Source organism: Nannospalax galili, unplaced genomic scaffold (assembly GCF_000622305.1).
Source record: "Nannospalax galili isolate Female #2095 unplaced genomic scaffold, S.galili_v1.0 scaffold1321, whole genome shotgun sequence".
NCBI lineage: Eukaryota > Metazoa > Chordata > Mammalia > Rodentia > Spalacidae > Nannospalax > Nannospalax galili.
This window is the reverse complement of record NW_008344566.1, coordinates 46938-66215: the sequence shown is the minus strand read 5'-3', so window position 1 is coordinate 66215 and position 19278 is coordinate 46938. Positions and strand designations below refer to the sequence as shown.

At 39.6% G+C, this 19278-nt stretch overlaps 1 protein-coding gene across 1 annotated transcript in view; it reads right to left on the bottom strand.

Moving 5' to 3' along the window:
- Positions 1 to 2484: 2484 nt before the first annotated feature.
- Positions 2485 to 19278, bottom strand: part of Ms4a14 (membrane spanning 4-domains A14) — a 16996-nt gene continuing 202 nt past the window's right edge. The window contains 7 exon segments of the mRNA XM_029567185.1: positions 2485 to 3194; positions 3465 to 4296; positions 10952 to 11050; positions 13413 to 13562; positions 15226 to 15279; positions 17529 to 17657; positions 19259 to 19278. Of these exon segments, the coding sequence (XP_029423045.1) occupies positions 2485 to 3194; positions 3465 to 4296; positions 10952 to 11050; positions 13413 to 13562; positions 15226 to 15279; positions 17529 to 17657; positions 19259 to 19278 (1994 nt within the window).

The following is a 19278-nucleotide window of genomic DNA, read 5'->3' as shown; positions in this document are numbered from 1 at the left end:
ATTGGACTGGCCTGTGGCCATGTCTGAGGGGCATCTTCTTGATGAGTGATGTGGGAGGGCCCAGCCCACTGTGGGGGGTGCTACCCCTGGGCAGGTGGGCCTGTGTTGTATAAGAAAGCAGGCTGAGCAGGGGCCAGGGGACCAAGCCAGTAAGCAGCATTCCTCCATGCCTGGTGCTTCACTCCTGCCTCCAGGTTCCTGCCCTGAGTTCCTACCTTATGTTCACTCAGTGATGAACTGTGACCCAGGAGTTGTGAGCCAAAAAAACCCTTTCTTCCCCTAGTTGGTATTGATCAGAATGTTTTGTCACAGCAATTGAAAAGAAGCTAGAACATGTCTTAAAACCAAATGCAAAATCTCATCCAGCAACTGACTAGATTACAATGCTAGGTGAATTCTCTAACCTTTAGGGTATCTGCTGTGAAAGTAGGGACATTGGTAGTGACAAATGGACCCTAAATTTGGAATGGGCAAGTGTAATAAGACTTTGTAAATCTGGAAATATTGAATCTTAAATTCTGATGAGTCTTCTTCAGGTAAGAAGGCCCTTATGTCCCCAGTGGGAACAGGCTATCAGGGACGATAATGTGTTGCCTAAAAAGACGATGATGTCCTCTTCTGAAGGAGCTGCCAGGCCAGACAAGGCTGATCCTTCTCATGACACACTCTTCCCTCCCTTACTGCTTCTGTACCTGTAACTGACCTCGAGTTACTGCAGGCTCCAGCATCAAGGAAGAAAGAGGGCTCAGGAGTCATATTATACTCCATAAGAAATACTTGGGTTTTTCAATTTATATAAAAAAATCTAGAGAACATATGTGAAAAATAGATATTAAGGATGGTCTTATTTTTGGAGGAGTATAATGTTGGATCTGGGTGAATTTATTGATACGGATTTATCAAGCAGGAATGCTTCATTAAATGCCATAGCTCGGGGGGAGTTAAGAGGGCTCAGAAAATTTCTTTGTTTGAAATACAGATCAAAGCACGACTCATGTGAGTGAACTAGAAATGATACACCTATCTTGTTTTAATATCAAGGAGGGATTCAAAGGTTTAGAAATAATGTTTGTCAAGACTTATTCACTAAACCTGGAAGGTCCCAGAGACACACCTGCACCATTGTGGTGACACATTTGTGAAGGCAGTGGTGTACTCATATGAGTATGTGTGTGCATGTGTGTGTATGTGTGTGTAAAAGTTCTGGATGCTCAGGATGATGACTAGTAGGGCCCAGGATGGGAGCTGTGTGCCAGTAATGGAGAGGTTTGGTGACAGAGGGTAATTGGCAGCTTCTGTTAACACAAGTTGCTTTGATCACAGAAGATGAAATTGGATCCCAAGGCCTGACAGACTAGAAGCAGTGAGCTCACGCATGTGAAAGCTAACTAGGACAGCTTTCAGTCCAGTCCAGTCACTGTGTTTCCTACTGCAGCATGGACACAGCCACTCTTCCCCGACTCCTACTGTCCTGTCCCTAGTTGTGCTTCCTCCCATCTACCTTATTCTCTGCTTCCTGTCACATTCCGTTTCACTAAGTGTTGAACAAACCTAGTGTAGATATCCTCAACGAAAACACGGGAGAAAAGTGTTAGCACTGTAAGAAAATAGGTCCATTAAGCTAGAAAGTGACTTGGTGATCATAAATTGAAATATTACATTTAACTGCAAAATTTTACACTTTACCAGTTTGAGATTTGTCTCCTTACCCCTAGAAGGTTCTGATATAGTGTTGCCATTTGGTTTGTTGTCATTTTGTTTTAATAAAGAATGAGTTCTTTGAGGGTTTTGCATGCCCTTCATCTCTGGTGAGTGATTTAGATAGCAACCAGAGTTGAAAACACAGGTTAGGGAAGAATCAACAGTTTTACCCTCATCTGGTTCCATTACCCAGGGTCTGTGTCTTTCGGTTACATATTTCATGTCAATCAGAGTCCTCAGATTGCTGCTGATCTTTCTGATATGATGAGGAAGGAGTTACATTCAGATCTTTGGATAAATTTGAGCAGCCTGAATTGTTCTGTACCTCTTGGTCTGAAATTATGCTGGACAAACGGTTTAAATATGCGTATGGTATTAAGATTTGCTCATCTGGCCTTGTGTCTTCTGATTGCCAGTCCTTTGGTTGCTGGCATGTATCTTCTGTGTGTACTTGCTGTCTTTTGTCTGTAAACTGTCTACATATGTATCTTCTCTCATGACACTGGATTCCAACTTTTGCTGCCCATTGTCTTGGCAGAGGCCTACATGTAATAGAAACTTTTGTAATTGACAGTCTTGGTCATGTTGGGCTGCAGGACTGTGAGTTTCTTGGTATAGAGCTTTTTGCCTTAGGGATTCTCTTTCTAACAGTTCTTGGGATTCCCATTCAAGGGAAGGCTGAACTTCAAACTGCCATTCTTATGCTTTCCAGTCTTTGTTCCTCCAACCTTGACTTCTCCAGTCTTGGGATCCCTTGCTGGTGAATTGCCAACTTGGAGTTGTCTAGTATGAACATGACTTTTCTGGGGATTGAAGGCCTTGGTATCCCTTGCTTTGGAAGTCCCAATCCTGACAGAGTTTCTTTGGAGTTCTCATTACTAACACTGGTTGTCTTTCCACTCGCCAGTTTGGGGACTGGGTCTTTGGGGATTTCTCCTCTTGGGTCTGCCACTCTTCAACTAGTCCAGCTTGAGCTCGTCGCTCTGGGGGCTGCTCCTTGTCAGCCTCCTGATCTTTGGGCTCTTCCTCTGGAGATTTTTCTTCAATGGCTTTTTTGTCTTCATTTTACCTAACTTGGGATTGTTGTATTGGGACCTCCTTCTCTTTGACTTCCTGATCTTTATCTTGCTGATATGGGAACTGCTCTGAGGTTTGAGTATATACATCTTGTGTCTGGGTGGTGGTGTGCTTCTTTGGGGCTAGCCAGCCTTTGATTTGCTGATCTATAGATTTCTGTCTTGAAGTTTTCCTTTGTATGTCTAAGAAATATCTCCTTGGGAACTGCTCACCTTTGCGTTGCAGGTCTAAGGAATGTCTCTTTGGAGGGAACTGCCCATGTTTGACTTGCAGGTCTAAGGAAAATCTTCTCGAGGATTTCTTGCCTTCAGTAGCTTTCCATTCTTGGGTCAGTTCCATTACTTCTGTTTGGATGTCTTGATAAATTATTTCTGAAGATTGCTCACTTTGAAGTTGAGTGTTTTGTATTTGAAATTCTTAGGATGACATGTCTTGGGATGACATATCTTGGGTTGGTATGGTTTGGGATGTTTTGTCTTCAGATAGCACATATTGGTATTGTATGTCATGGGACGATGTGTCTTGAGTTAGTGAATCTTGGTGTGGAATGCTTTGAGATGGAGCATCTTGGTATGGCACATCTTGAGTCAGTGAGTCTTGGTATGGTATGTCTTGGGATGGAGTATCTTGGTATGACATATCTCAAATCAGTGAGTCTTGGTATAATGTGTCTTGGGATGAAGTACCTTGGGATGGTACCTCTTGAGTTAATGAGTCTTGGTATGGTATATCTTGGGATGGAGTATCTTGAGATGGTGATTCTTGGTATGGTGTGTCTTGGGATGGAGTATCTTGGGACGGTACCTCTTGAGTTAGTGAGTCTTGGTATGGTGTATCTTGGGGTACTTTGTCTTGAGTTAGTATGTCTTGGGATGGAGTTTCTTTAGATGATATTTCTTGAGAGAGGAAATCTTCATTTGTCAGATCAAAAGACTCTAAAATATAAGATGATGGGGGTTTAGACTGCAAGACCTGTGTTGACAGGGCTTCTATTAGAGTTTGGGATGATAAATCATCAGGTAACAAAGCCAGATTATGTGAAGATGGCCTTTTAAGAAGTTGGATTGAAATGATTTCATCTTCAAGTGATTTGGCATTCATTTTAGAGGTTTGCCATATAGCAGATTCCAGGTCCTTATCCTTCAGCTGATTCGTTCTAGAATTTTGCTGAGTAAGAATATTTTCTGAAGACCTTGGCTCTACTATGGGAGGTAAAGGGTACAGCTCAGTCTCTTCCCTTGCAGATTTGAAAAGTGGATGAATACACTCTTCTTCATCTGGAATGTGTATAGAAGATGTACCTTTACTACTTGTCTGTGGGATATTTGGAGGAAATAAAGGACTTCTTGAGACTCTTAACTTGAAGAAAGCATAACCTCCTAAGAAAATGGCTTGCATGCTTGAAGTTGTATCATCCAAGGGAGATTTTCCTTGAAGCTCAAATTGTAACTGAGCATTATCTTCTGGGGCAGGCTGTTCAGTGTATGGATGAATATCCGAAGGAAAGAAAAACACAGCCTGTAATACCAAGGGAACAGGAGGGTATTAAAATGACAGACAGAATAATCTTCAATGCCATTTTCTTTCTGTATCCTACAATTATTTTTCATCTCTCATGTAAGATTGTAGGTAGGAAACAGATGAGGGGTCAAAAGACAAGTACCTTTCCTGCCTTTACCATCTATCCATCATCATTCATTTGGATAAGTCATTATCTTTATTATCTTAAATATTGAACAGGAGAATTTGATTAAGATTGCCTCAGATATTTCTCTCGTACTGAACAGCATAAAATTTCTAGGATATTTTAAGCCATCAAGTTAATACTTGTGTATGAAGTTCTAATCTATGATTTATTGATGATGTAGATAAACTAAATGTTGGTGATCAAAGATAGTCAGATGAGTTTTCCCTTAAAGTGCTCACAATTACATGCAGACCAATATATAAGTAGAAAGTAATAAAATCACTGAGCACAATGCCCATTAATAGAAATAGGTAATAGATTATTTATGGGAACAGGGATGCTGACCTAATTCTAAAGCCAAGAAAGACCTCAGAGGAAAGGTGATATTTAACCTCTTGATAGATGAGTGGGAATTCCTTAGGCAAGAAAGTGAAGATGAAGTAAGACCAGAGACAAAATTCAGGTAGTGGGAACAGTGGTCACAAAGTCATGACACAGCAAGGTATGATGGCAGGTGATGAGCCGCTAGAAAATACCAGGGGTTATGAGACCCTAGGAAACCTGGATCTGCCTTTACACTTAAGAGAGGTCTAATATTCGATGCAACCTTCCATCAGTGCCTCCTGTTCCTGTTCTTTCTGAAACTATTCTTCACCTGTTTCAAAGGAGTTTTCACTGTAGTCTACCAGTTTGTGCCCTTTCTGAGATTGTCCATAGGCTCAGAATACACTTTTTTTTTTTTTTTTTTGTATTTGGCAAAGTGGTGGGAACTCAGTGATTAAATGAACTTCACCATACTCAGGCAGTGGGTTAATGGCAAGTATAGATCAAGAGTATATGCATTCTCTTATTTCCACTGCCCATATTTCAATTCCATTAGAGGCCCGATTATAACAGGATAAATGATAAACATCTTTTTGAAAAGTTTTTTTTGTATTCTCGTTTATCCAAATTTTGTTTATTCAAATCTTAAGCACTATTATTTTAGATTTCCTCATCCTTAATGATGACTAAGTGATTACTAGGTGGCAGGCAAGGTTCAAAATTCATTGCAAGTAATTGTTAAAACATCATTATGAGGTCTTTATCCTTGTTTTATCACCGAGAAGGCTGAAGTTCTGCAATGTTAAGTAACCAGATGAGTGTCACAGAGATGTCAACTTGTAGTAGAACACTAGCTCCTGCATTCCCCTTCTGACCTATACTTTCTTATGATAACCATGTTGGTTGTGCTACCTGAGGGCGGCTACTACTGATGATCATAAGAAACAGGCAGATCTTTGTGAGTTTGAGGCTAGCCTGGCCTACATAGTGAATTCCAGGACAGTTGGGGCTACAGGGAGACCCTGTCTCAAAAAGACAAAAAAAAGAAAAGAAAAAGAAATAGTGCATTTAAATAGTAGTCAGTATAGAGGAATTTTCTCCTTTTATCTTGAAATCAGGGTTCATGTTACAGTGTCTTTGAATCACCTGTTCCACTCTGCACATTTCTATGCAAGAACAGAATAAAAAGCAGTATTAACAGAACTAAACTGAACAATTACTTAGTGTGAGTAATTTATTGTAATACTTTTCCTGCAGGGCCTCCAACTGGTTTTGGTACTTCTCTGTAGTTGTGTAATAAATATAATGTAAACATATACCATAGGGATATAAGCATACAATGAAAGTTAGAGCCAGCAGCCATTTATAATAAATATTCAAAGCAGAGCAAACTTACTCTGCATAAAGCCTGTAGATAATGCAATATTTAAGGGTACGATATTGGATTATTTAATCCAAAGATCAGAAACAAAATATAGATATAACACATTGTTAAACGTTGTATTGGAGACCCTACACAGTATATTTAACTCAGAAGAACAAAACAAAGTTTGGAATTAAAAATGGCTTCACAGGAAAAAGAGTTGTTTACCTAGAAAACTCTAGGACCTCTATACAAAACTACAAAACTTGTAAGCAAGTTCAATAAGATCATAGTGTATTAGTTCATAAACAACTGAATTTGGAAAAAATGTAAACATCACACATAATAAAAATACGAAATAATACATTTAATAGAATATGTGAAAACTCTTCAAAAATTGAAGAAAACCTGATTGGAAGAATATTGCCAACATATTCAATGAGACTATCATTACCTTAATATGAAATCAGATAAAGGTATCACAAGTAAAGAAACTTATAGCACAATAGCCCACATAAAGTCAACACAAAATTTCAATGAAATAAAAGTAAATTGAGTCTAACAGCATATCAAAGAGAATATTCATATGATCCATTGAGTTTTTGCCCAAAATACAAAGTAGGTTCAACTTACGAAAATCAGTATGTGTAAATCACATTATTATAATATAACCCCAAACTATACAGTCATCTCACTTGAAGAAGAAAAAGCATTTGACAAATTTAATACCCTTTAACATTCTTAAAAGATAATTCTTTAAAAAATATTTATTATTTTTAAAATGTTTTATGTGTATGAATGTATCACCTGCATGTATATAAGTGCGCCCATGTTGTGCAATGCCCATGGAGGTCAGAAGAGGGTATTGGATTTCCTTGGAGTTGGAATTACAGATTGTTGTTAGCTGCCATGTGGGTTCTGGGAATTGAATTGGGGTCTTCTGCAAGAGTAGCCAGTGCTCTTAATTGCTGAGCCATCTCTCCGGCCCTACAATAATATTCTTATTATGTATTTTCATCATATTCCTCCCTCCATGAACTCCCAGATCCACCCCCACCTCCTTACCCACCCAAATTCGTGTTGTTTTTATGATTATTATTATTCCTTGGAGTCCAGTTTGGGTTGCTCAAATACTCTTGGGTATGAAACCTGCCCAGAAACTATACATACCCTTAAAGAAAATTGACTCTTCCTCTCCCAGCAGCTATTAAATCCAATAAATCCTCAGCCAGAGGTGAGATTTCATGCCTATTTTCCCTTCATATAGGGATTTAGTCTGGCTTGAACTTGAGTAGATCTTGTGGGTGCTGTCACAATTGCTATGAGTGCATATGTGCAACTTCCTTGTAGATCCCCACTACCTATGGCTCTTACAATCTTTCCAACCCCCTTTCTACGAAGATCCTAGAGCCTTGGGCAGAGGAGTGTGATAGAGAAGTCCCAATTAGGGCTGAGCACCCCACAGTTTCTTATTGCCCCTGTTAACCAGTTGTGAGTCTCTGTGTTAACTGCCTTCTACTGAAAGAAGGAGCTTCTCTGATGAACACTGAGATTTGCACTAATCTATGGGTATAGGTCATTAGGAGTCTTTTTAATATGGCATCATTTAATAGAATATTAGTAGTAGGCAACAATGCCTGCTTTCAGTATTGGTATTCAAGCTTGCACTGAGTTCTAGGTAGGAAGTAAAACTTACCCAAATCAGAAAAGAAGACAAGCTATCCCAACTTGCAAATAGCATGATCATGCTATATAGAAAAATCCCTCTAAATTCATAAGCTACTAGAGTTAACCAAAGAATTAAGCACTGTTTAAGGTATAATATTATTGTTGTTTCAATAAAAATAACCATCCTCAGGAAGTTAAAAAGTAATTTCATTTATAGTATCCTTTAAAAGAATTACATACTTAAGAAAAATGTCAAATTAAGGGGATGGAAAACTTCTCTGCTAAGCCCCCAAAACATTGCTGGAAGTAATTGGAAGACCTAAACAAGTGGAGAGCATCCCATGTAGAGAAAGCCTTAAAATAGGTCAGTGCTGAGCACAGAACTGTACAGATTCAATATTATCCTTGTCAAAATACAAATAACCTTTTCCTCAGTTATATAAAAACTCTTTCTCACATATAGGGGACCTTAAGGGACTCTGAGTAAACAAAATCATTGAAATAGAAGAATATCTGAAAAATAATAACTCTCAGCTCTGAAACTTACCATAAAGCTATGGTAAGAGGGAAGAGTAGATAAAAAAGTAAGCCCAGACCAACACATATAGGGTTAATTGAGTTCAACAGTGGTGCCAGGATCATTCTGTGGGAAAGGACAGTCTTCTATGACAAACAGCAGTAGGAAAATTGGACTGCCACATGCCAAAGAATGAATAATTGAACCCTTTTCCCAATACCATATACAAAAATTAACTCAAAGTGGATCGAGGATTAAACTTAAAAGCTAAAAATGTGCCCTAGTGGGGCCTTGTCCCTCTTCATTTCCGTTGCCCTAGAGTGGCATTGTCCATGTTCAGGGCAAATCTTCACTCTTTCCTTTCTGGAAAAGCCCTCCCAGACAAGCTCATAGGCATGCTTTAGTAACCCAGACTCTTCTGAGTCCAATCAAGTTGGCAATCAAGATTTATCATCACAATTGAATTTGGCAAAGAGTTCATGGAGAAGACAACAGAAGAGGGCCTGGGAGAGGGCTCAGTTGGTAAAGTGCCTGCTGCCTCAACATGAAGATCTGAGTTCAGATTCTCAGAACCCATGTGAAAATGTTGAGCATGGCGGCATATTCCCGAGAGCCCAGCCTTGGGGGGATGGAGGCCGTGGCTCCATTCCTTAGCCATCCTACCTAAATCCACAGGCCTCAGTTCGGTGTAAGACTCTGTCTCTAAAAGAAGAATGGAGACTAGTTGAGGATAGACCCAGTGTGGGCCTTGTGCCTCCACATATAAGCTCACACATGTGCATATACACATGCATGTGCACAAACCACACAAACACATGCACACACCACATATCACAATACCACACACATGAGCATATGACAACAAAAGAAAAAAATACATATACTTGATAAAAATAAGTAGCTCAGACTGCATTGGAAATGCTGTCAAGAATGTAAATAAAATTACAGTCTGCAGGGATACAGGGGGGAAATATTTGCAAACCGTGCAGTCAATAATGAATTACTAAAGTGTATATATTAAAACACTACAACTCATCAACAACAAATGAACAACCTAACTTAAAAATGGGTAAAGGCATATAAGCACTTCTCCAAATTCTATCCCTGCAAATAAGCAATGGTTGGGAAATGCAAATTAAAACTTTTGAGATGATAGGACAGAACTGTATCTTCACTGTGATGATAGGTGAACAGGTATGTATGTACACTTTGTCAAAATTCTTACAATGATACACTAAAAATGAGTGCATTTGAATGTCTAAAGTTGACTTGGAAAGCAAGCGTTGGGCTGGAGGGATGGCTCAGTAGTTAAGAGCAGTGACTGCTCTTGCAGAAGACCTGGGTTCAATCCCCAGCACCCACACGGTGGCTAACAACCATCTGTAACTCCAGTTCCAGGAATATGACATCCTCTTCTGACCCTCATAGGCATTGCACTACACAGGTGCATTTACATACATCACTTACATACATGTAGGCAATACACTCATATATATATATATGTAATGAATAAAATCTTTTTAAAAAGCAAGTGTCAGCGTGGTGGGATATACTTTTAATTCCAGCACTTAGGAGGCAGGGGCAGGCAGATCTCTGTAAGATGGAGGCCAACTTGGTCTATATAAAGTGTTCCAGATCAGCTGGGCTACAGGGAGACCCTGTCTCTAAAAAAGAAAACTAAACAAACAAAAAACCCAAATAAGCAAACAAATAGACAAACAAACCCACACCAAATAAAGAGTGGTGGTGTAACTTAGAAAGCAAGGTCTGGAGCTGTACCACACAAGTCAGAATCCTGATGTTCTGTGATACTGAAAATGTTAACTAACCTCTTTATGCCTTGGTTCTTTCCTATGGAGAATGAGGGTATTAATATAATTTTTGGTTAAGTTGGTACTCAAGTTATCACAGTGACTGACATAGTAAATAATCAGTGAATGTATAAGTGCCCATGTCACAGTGTTATGAGTGTCCCACAAAGTTCTGTATTTCTTGCATTTTGGCGGGGGGTGGGGCAAGTAAAGAATTATGTATGAACAAGGATGACAGGACAGTAGCTAGGAAAGGAATGGAAGGCAAGTTACCTCAGAGAGTAGGGCAAGCTCCAGTCTTAAGCTCAGCCCCTCTCTGACCTTCCTAAATTTAGAAGTTCAGTATCTGAGCATGCTGCTATGCCCACTAACAGGAGTCACTGTGGAGTGTGCCAGTAAGAAGCAGTTCTCAGGCTTGAGACATGGCTCAGTGGCTAAGTGCTTGTGTGCAAGCCTGACTGCCTTCAGGTGAAATGTAGTAGCATAAGCCTCTTTTTACCCAGTGTACCCTTAGATAGAGGTGGAGGCTTACAGACAGGAGAACCTCTAAAAGCTTGTAGGCCAGCTAGCCTGGAGAATGCAGCAGTGAACAACAGGTGAGACCTTGCCTCAAAACAAGGTAGAAGTGAGGACCAACTCCAGAGGGTTTTCTCCAGCTTCCACCTGAACACTGTGGCATGCGTGTGCACGCACACACACACACACAGACACACAGACACACAGGTGCATGTGTGTGTGCACACACACACACACACACAGACACACACAAACAGAATTAGGTCTCCTGGCAACCTTGAACATACCTTATTTGAACTTGTCCAGCACTTGCTCCTAAAGAATACAATAGTCACAGAGATGCTGAGCTCTGCTATGGTGACAATTAGTAAGACTGACAAAATTCCCTGCAGAAAAGGAGGAAAATAAATCATATTTAGAACAAAACAGCCTCATTTTAGATACAGAAGACAAAAGCTTATTACAATCCAGGACCAAGTTAGGTAAAACACGTATTTCTGATGTTCTCTAGCTGGTAGACATTGCATACTTTCTATGTCTTTCTGGTAAGGCCTGGGTAACAAGCTCCAACGTCAATAGGGTCAAGATAGCATCTATAGCATCTAAAGCCAAACGTGAGGTGAGACAGTGGCGAGAAATTCTGCCGTTCAGTTCCAATGAATTGTTTCTATGTGGAAACATGGTACTTTGATGCTGGTTTTTCTTTTTCCTAAGGAAGCTAGATATGCACATTTTCGAAGTGAAATTTTCAGTTATATTTTCACTCATGTGAGTCAGATAAAACATATCTGCAAAATGAATATACTGTACACATTGCCATTTTGCAGATGTCGCTTTCAGGTAATAATTATTTTGAGAGGCATGATGGTATAGTGTGGTATCCAAAGCTTATTAAATATTAGAAGCAGGAAAGCTGGGTAAAATTGGGTTACACTTATCTTGAACACATGACTGAAGCTCTCTGAACCTCAGTTTCCTTTGAATACATCCATAAGCTTAGATGTCACCTTTGTTGCTAAAACTGAATTGTGTGCAGACCCTGCTGTATCCAAATCCTTGGCTTCTGCCTTTGAACAGAATAAGACTGGTCCAGGTCTTTGAGAAGCTTATATCATATGTACTTGGACCAATTGGGGCAGGCTCTTAGCCTTTATAATTGTTTTCTGACTTTCCATAGTAACCTAAATCTAATTCTGGAATTTATCTCAGGACACATGAAAAGGTCTTTTAGTCCACTTCAGTGGGTGATTATGGTGATTAAATAAGATCTTATGGGTCTGGAGAGATGGCTCAGTGGTTAAGAGCACTGCCTGTTCTTGCAGAGGCCCTGGGTTTGGTTCCCAGTACCCACATGGCAGCTAGCAACCATCTGTAACTCCAGTTCCAAGGGAATCGGACACCCTCTTCTGACCTCCTTGGGTATTGCATGATACCACATGCAAGTAATACACTCATACACATTAAAAAAAAAAATCTCACATTTAGTGGTTGATAGTTCTCTTCCATTTCCTTACCATGACTCTACTTTACTTCTGTCCTAAATGGTTCAAATTTAAAAATTTTAGGACCCAAGTCTTCAAGATGCAGTTGGTGGGAATAGATTATAACCCTGATGTTTGCTTATGGATCAGAAACAAAGGCCTATTGTAATCTTTGACATGATTAAAAATAATGTCAGGACAAGTAAGATGGCTCAGCAGGTAAAGGCACTTGATACTAAGCCTGACAACCTGAGTTTGATCCCCCAGAAACACATGGTGGATGGAGAGAACAAACTTCTGCAAGTTGTCCTCTGACCTTCACCTGCATTATGGTATTGGTGCACCCACATACATTACCCCTCCCCAAAATAAATAAATGTAAAATAAATAAGAATAAAAATAATTTCATATGCTACTTAAAACTATAGACACTTAAGCTGTGTCTTTATTTGTCTTGGTAAAGGAATATCTCATTTGCCTTACTGAATAAAATTTATGCAATTATATAAAATGATTAAATCATGTGTTAAAATGATTGAAATGCCTCACTTCTTACACACTTTCTCCCACTGCACTGTATTTTGTCTCATGTCAATTGAGCACTCTTTGATCAGTGGAAAGGTAAAATTTAATCCAATTGATGTAAATAATAATACCTAAATCTCATGACTATTGACTCTTTACCAGGTATTATTATTTATTTATTTAAATATTTTATTTATTATTTTTATTTTATTTTATGTGTGTGCCTGTATTGCTTGCATATGTGTAAGTGTACCCGTGTTACGCAATGCCTGCAGAGGACAGAAGAGGCTGTTGGATCCCCTGGAACTGGAGTTACTGACAGTTGTTAGCTGCTATGTGGATGCTGGGATTCGAACTCAGGTCTTCTTCAAGAGAAACAGTCAGTGTTCTTAACCAGCCATCTCTCTAGCCCCCAACCAGGTATTATTTTAAATAGTCCTCACCACATCTCAGTGAAGCAGCTATTATTAATTTTCTACAAGGGGCAAACTAAGGTGTGGGGAGTCTACCTGTCAAGCCAAGATCATCACAAGCTCGCATGATTGAGCTAAAACCAGGGATAGAAATCCTGAGAGTTCAGCTGCAGAACCAACTTTACTGTCATTCAACAGGCTCTCTGAGGAGTCAGTTCAGATGTTGATACAGATTCCATTACCGGCGTAAAAACCAATTCGTCATTGTGTCGTGGACACAGATTGGCTTAATATTAAGCAGATTCCTCATTCAAAACTAAATTACTTACAAGGAGAAGTGTTCTACCTATGACACATGTTCCTTCAAGGGATGGCATCTGGCAGAATTTGTGTTGTTGTGTAAAGCTGATAAGGATCAAAGCAGTCCCAGCCAAGGCAGCCAGGATACTGATGGTATTCATGCTCACGACTCCTTGTCCCTGGAAAACCATTTCAAAGAATGATCAAGTACATAAAAACTAAGCCAAAGTTAAAACACATTGAAAGAAATTGCTAGAACTCTTTAATATTTTTAGAAATTTCATCAGGTCAATGTTATCAGAAGACTTGATAATTAAATTTTGATTCAGGTCATAAGACGAGCCCAGGTTTAGAATGGGCCAACACTGCTTTGTGGTTATTGAGACTGAAAATGTTCACTTCAGCAGCAAACCATCTTTGACAATCGGAAGGACCAGGTGTGCAAGAAAGCAGTTCAACCTGGAAATCGGACTTGATTTTGAGTCTTGGTTTCATTAGAACTTGTACTAATTAATCTATCAGAATCTCAATTTCTACCTTTAAAAATGAGAATGACTTTAGGGTAGTACCCTTTCGTTTATTTCCTATAAATTTAGTGTCTACTAAATATGTGCCAGACATGGCATTAGGCCCCAGATGTATAAAGATGCATGGAACAACTGACACCCCACTGTCATGTGACTCCTATATTTGCCTCAAGAGAATTCATTTAATGATGACCAGCAAACTCATGAACATTTTTAAAGATGGTAAAATTGGTACTGGGGGAATTAAAAAGTCCCTTTGTTGATCTCAGTGTTCCAACATGGAAGGCATAAGAAGTTGATTCCTTTTATTCATTCCAAGCATACTTGATGGGGGAGGTATGTGTATCTGAGTTCCTTACAAGAAGGGGGACATTGTACTATTTTCTTCACGACTCACTTTTACTACTTCAAAAGGGCAAAAATATCTCAGCATGTTGTGTTACATCTGTTGTGGTTGGAAATGCAGTAATGCATTTACAGAGCCTTTTCCTAAAGCTGTGTGCAGCATAGTGTGGCAAGATTTGGAAGTACATTTATGACTGCTTAATCATAAAGTGAGATCTATATTGCAAACTGGCTTTGACAAAAAATAAAAAGGGACATGCCTATATACGCCATCTCATTCCATCGTAAACCTTTTGTGTCTCCAGGCTCTATTTTGCTCACACAAAACATCTAATAGATTAAAGTCTCTAGATGTGCAATCACCCAGCATCAGTCTTATCTGATCCTTATAATGGGATTATAATGTAAGGCAGGTCACTTGTTACCCCTGTTTTAAAGATGGATGGGATTTAAGAATCAAGTGACTGAGAAATTTTACACTTGGTAGAAGAGCTATGATGAAAAACCAGTTGTCCCAATGCCTTGCTTAGCATTCCTACCCCATGCATTATGCCCACTTCCGTCTCTAGAGCTTTTCGGGTGACTCCTGTTGTCATAGGAGGCCTTCCAGTGTCTGAAAGGATGCTTAAGACATCCCTGGCTCCTACCCTTTACCTGCCATTTGTACCCTCTACCCAGTTATGACCACCAAAAAATATCTTTAGACATTGTGAACTATTTCTTGGGGGAGGAGAAGGAACAAACTACTCCCATTTAAGAATTGCTTAGTTATAGCAATATATAATGATTTCTAGTGAATGGTCAGTTTCCTTGACCAGGGAAATGGGAACAAGTGTAAGCATCCAGGGCTAATGGTGGCATGATTTTTACCGTAAATTAGATTTTTCCGAGAAATACTAAAATGTTTAAGCCACGGATAATACAAACCAAATAGATTTGAAATTACAGAGAAGTCATAAAAGTGACTTACCAGAATTTGTTTTGATTTGTCATTGAATATTGTGACAAATCCTGTGAGAAGAAACTGTTAAGAAGAAAAAAAAGCAAAAGTTAGCAGGTGACGCTTTTGACCTGTTTGCACACAGTCATCTTTGGATTTAAAACTGTTTGTAAACTACCCAGACCATCTAGTCTTTCGTGAGCATTAAGGAGGAAGGGGCTGAGTCCTTGTTTTAATTCCATCTCTAGGATTTGATATTGGCACCTGAGGACATTTGGATCTTGAAATCTAAAATCCTTATACTGTAGCACAGAGGATCAGAAAAGTTTCTGTCGGTACCTTCCTCTAACTCACATGGCCTGCCTACCTCCAAGTCACTTTCAAAGCTGTCCTCTGTTATTGTCATTGCTGTCCAGCTAATTCACAGTATTTCCCAGTTGGTTTTCCCAGGATGGCTGTTGAGTTAATTTGCCACTCAAGAACACAAGGATATGTTCTTTTAATGAGAACAAGCCTTTCAATGTCACCACCCTCTTTAGAAATTGCCAAGAGCTAATATTTCCTCTTATGTTGAAGTTACACATCCTTTCATGACCCAGGAGGGCTGGCACAACGTGGCTCTACTTTCTGTTTGTGGTCTCATTTTTTAAAGACTTGTTTTTGCAACTTCACAACATATCTGCAATCTACTGAGATCGTGTTCACCCCTATCCATTTCTTTCTCTCTTCCATCCCGCATCATATGATCCAGCTGTACCACTCTTGAGTATACACCCAAGGAACTCTTAATTCTACAACAGAGATACCTGCACATCCATGGTTATTGCTGCCCTCTTCACAATACCTCATCCATCAACTGATGAATGGGCAATGAGAATGTGGCCCCATTTAATGCAACAATCATGGACTTCTCTCTGTTGTTCTTTCCCATGTCTCACCCTTAGCTCATGCTTTGCCGTTTCCAGGGGATGCATTCTTTCCTTCTACCTGAGCTAGTGACAATGTGTATTTGAATTACTTCTCTGCCCCTGAGGCCTGGTGAGTCCTCCATTAAACCCTCACACAGTTCCTGGAACACATAACACAAGTGTAAAAGCATTCACCACTTCTCTCAGAGAGGGCTTTGCTTGACAGCACATACAGGCCTGGGACACTATAAAGATGTAGTTGTGTCTTCAGTAAATTTTTTTCTAAACAGTGGATTTTTAAAAAGCAGTCAACCAGAATCTTATTAAAATCCATACATTCAGATCTCATCTCTCAGAATCATATAGGAAAAATTCTGTCACAAAATGGGGAGGTGAGGAGTGGGTCTGTTTGATTCTTTAAAATTAGAGCATATGTAATTTGAAAATCATATTCAAATTGTAGTATTATATTGGGAAAAGGAAAGCATTACCAATTGCTCTTGAAATACAAGATATAGATGTGATATAGAAAGCTAATGTCTATCAAAGGACAGTACCGGTTTGGGTGCTGGAGAGATGGCTCAATGGTTAAGAGCACTGACTGCTCTTACAGAGTACCTGGGTTCGATTACCAGCACCCAAGTGGCAGCTAACAACAGTCTGTAACTCTAGTTCCAGGGAAATCTGATACCTTCGTCTGCCCTCCATTGGCACTACACAGCACAAGTGCACTTACATTCAGGCAATACACTCCTATACACACAAAAATTAAAATGATAAAATATCAAAAAAGACAGTACTGGTTTAATAGAGACAATGGTCTCATTCCTTATTTCAGTTCGGTGTTCAGTGGCTGAGTCATGTGTTTACTCATGAATCTCATCTCAAGCATGTTTCTAATTTATAAGAACTTAGTAGCAGTAAAGCAGACAATATTTTTGCCCTTTTATAGGTCCTAATGTGAGATGCTTTAATGAATCTGCCCTTAAATATACAGCACAAGATTAGGAATACAGAGTGTAGGGGTTAGATGGAACTAGCATTGTACTGAGAACAATATTGGTGGTTCCATTATTATGTATGACTCTGATTCTGTGAGTACTAAGTATGTATATTTCACTTACCAGTTTTCAGATTCACTCTCCTTATTTACATGGGGTGAAGTAGCATGTCTACTCAGTTAATCTCCCAGGTTAATAGTGTGGAATGTACTATACATATGAGCTTTGGAAAAATGTACACCACGGAGCAGTTCTGTGAGGATAGTAGACGACCAATGGAATCATTCTTTTGCCATGGAGTGGACTGCCTTTTTGGTGTCCTGAAGAGGGGCATATTCATGAAACTTATTGCAATAGAGCTTAAAATAATTCATGTCAAACTTTGTAGCAATTTCCCGAAAAGCTCCTAACAGATAGTACTTACAATGAATGCTCCCCAGAATGGATATCCTGTGAGGATCATGAGGGGAAAGTTTTTGGAGTAAAAGAGGTAATTAAATACTAGTATAACGCCAAGTCCCATGATGATCAGAGAAAGAAGAATCTCGATAGCCTGTAGGAAGAAAAGGTACATGAGGTGACCAGGGCCCCAGGCCCCATGGGCTGCCCCACACACACCTCTGAGTGCAGCACCCCTTCCCCTCTAAACATCTTCATTGTCTCCATCACGGAAAATCACTAGTTTATCTTGTACTAGACATACTTGAACCCATCTTACTGTCCCTGGGTTATAAACTTCTTGGGGATAGGCACTCCAAACTATTTCCTGTATATTCTTCCTTGTCTATAAGACATACACCTCATGATTATCTTCACAATCAATCTTCTTTGTACTTTCAACATTAAGCACAGCCATTCCTTGGTACTTATGGGAAAGTGGGTGAAAGGACTGGTTCTAGTTCCCTTATGGTACCAAAATCTGAGGCGGCCCAAGTCCTTTATATTAAAAGTGGTATAATATTTGTAGATAATCTATACACATCCTTATTTATACATTATTGAGACCAATTCTCCTATAGCCCAGACTGTTCTCAGTGTCACCATGTAGCACAGGATGACCTTGATTCTCTTTCCTCCATCTCCCCAAGTGCTGGGATTACAGGCATTTGCCACTACACCCAGCTTCTCTTATCTTTTAAATCACCAGATAGATAGTTCATGATGTACCAAGCAATAAGCATTGTGAATTTGTAAGCATTTTAGGCCTGGAAACATACAGGCAATATAAATTCTAGAAAGACTTTATTGTACTGTTTAGAGAACAGGCACAAGAAAACTGACTGCACGTTTAGTGTGTGCACAGTTCTTTCGAATACTTTCAATCTATGCTTGTTGAATCTGTCAACTGATTTGGAGTCAACTGATGTGCTTTAGGATTAAGCTCCTCTCAGTTACACCTAGGAAAGTCTGACATCACCCATAGTGGCTTCATAGCTCCATGAGAGGCACTACTACATCCTGAGGTCACTTCTCCAATTACACCAGTTTCCTGCTATCCCTGTGCTGGAAATCAAAGAGTGGTTCTAGATCCTTGTGAAATAGCCTTACGATATTCCTGGAGTTAGATGAGATATTGAAATATTCTACTCCTAAGAACTAATTAACCCCTCATCTGAGACATTTGTAAGACCCACAGCAAATGATGTGCACTTCTAAACAGAACTTCAGCCTCTACTTTTAATACAAATCTAGGGAAATGACATTATTGGATGTATAATGGCTCTTCTGCTGAGATCCAATGCTGTGTTCAAGCAAATTACTTTAGATGTGCTGGTTTGTTATTTTTTGAAAACTTCACACGTGCATGCAGTGTATTGTGGCTGTGTTTACTCCCACAGCCTTCTCTTACCCCTTGCTCATCCTGGCTGAGCCCCCATTGTTTCCAAAACATCCTCCTTCCACTTTCGTGTTTTTTTGTGACTCACACCTTTCCCTCTAGCAACCATTCATTGTTAATAGCTTTTTAGAGAGGGATGGGGACTCATGTGCTGTTCTGACTCAAGAAGGATGCATTGCAGATGAAAAGCCAGGGCAGAAAGGAAAAGGTCACACCCCTCCCTGAACATCATTGCACAATAGCATCTCTATAGACAAACATGGAGACACAGTCCCTTTACTCCCCTCCAGGATGACCCACAATTATACAGAACTCACCCCCAAAACTTTTGGCTCCC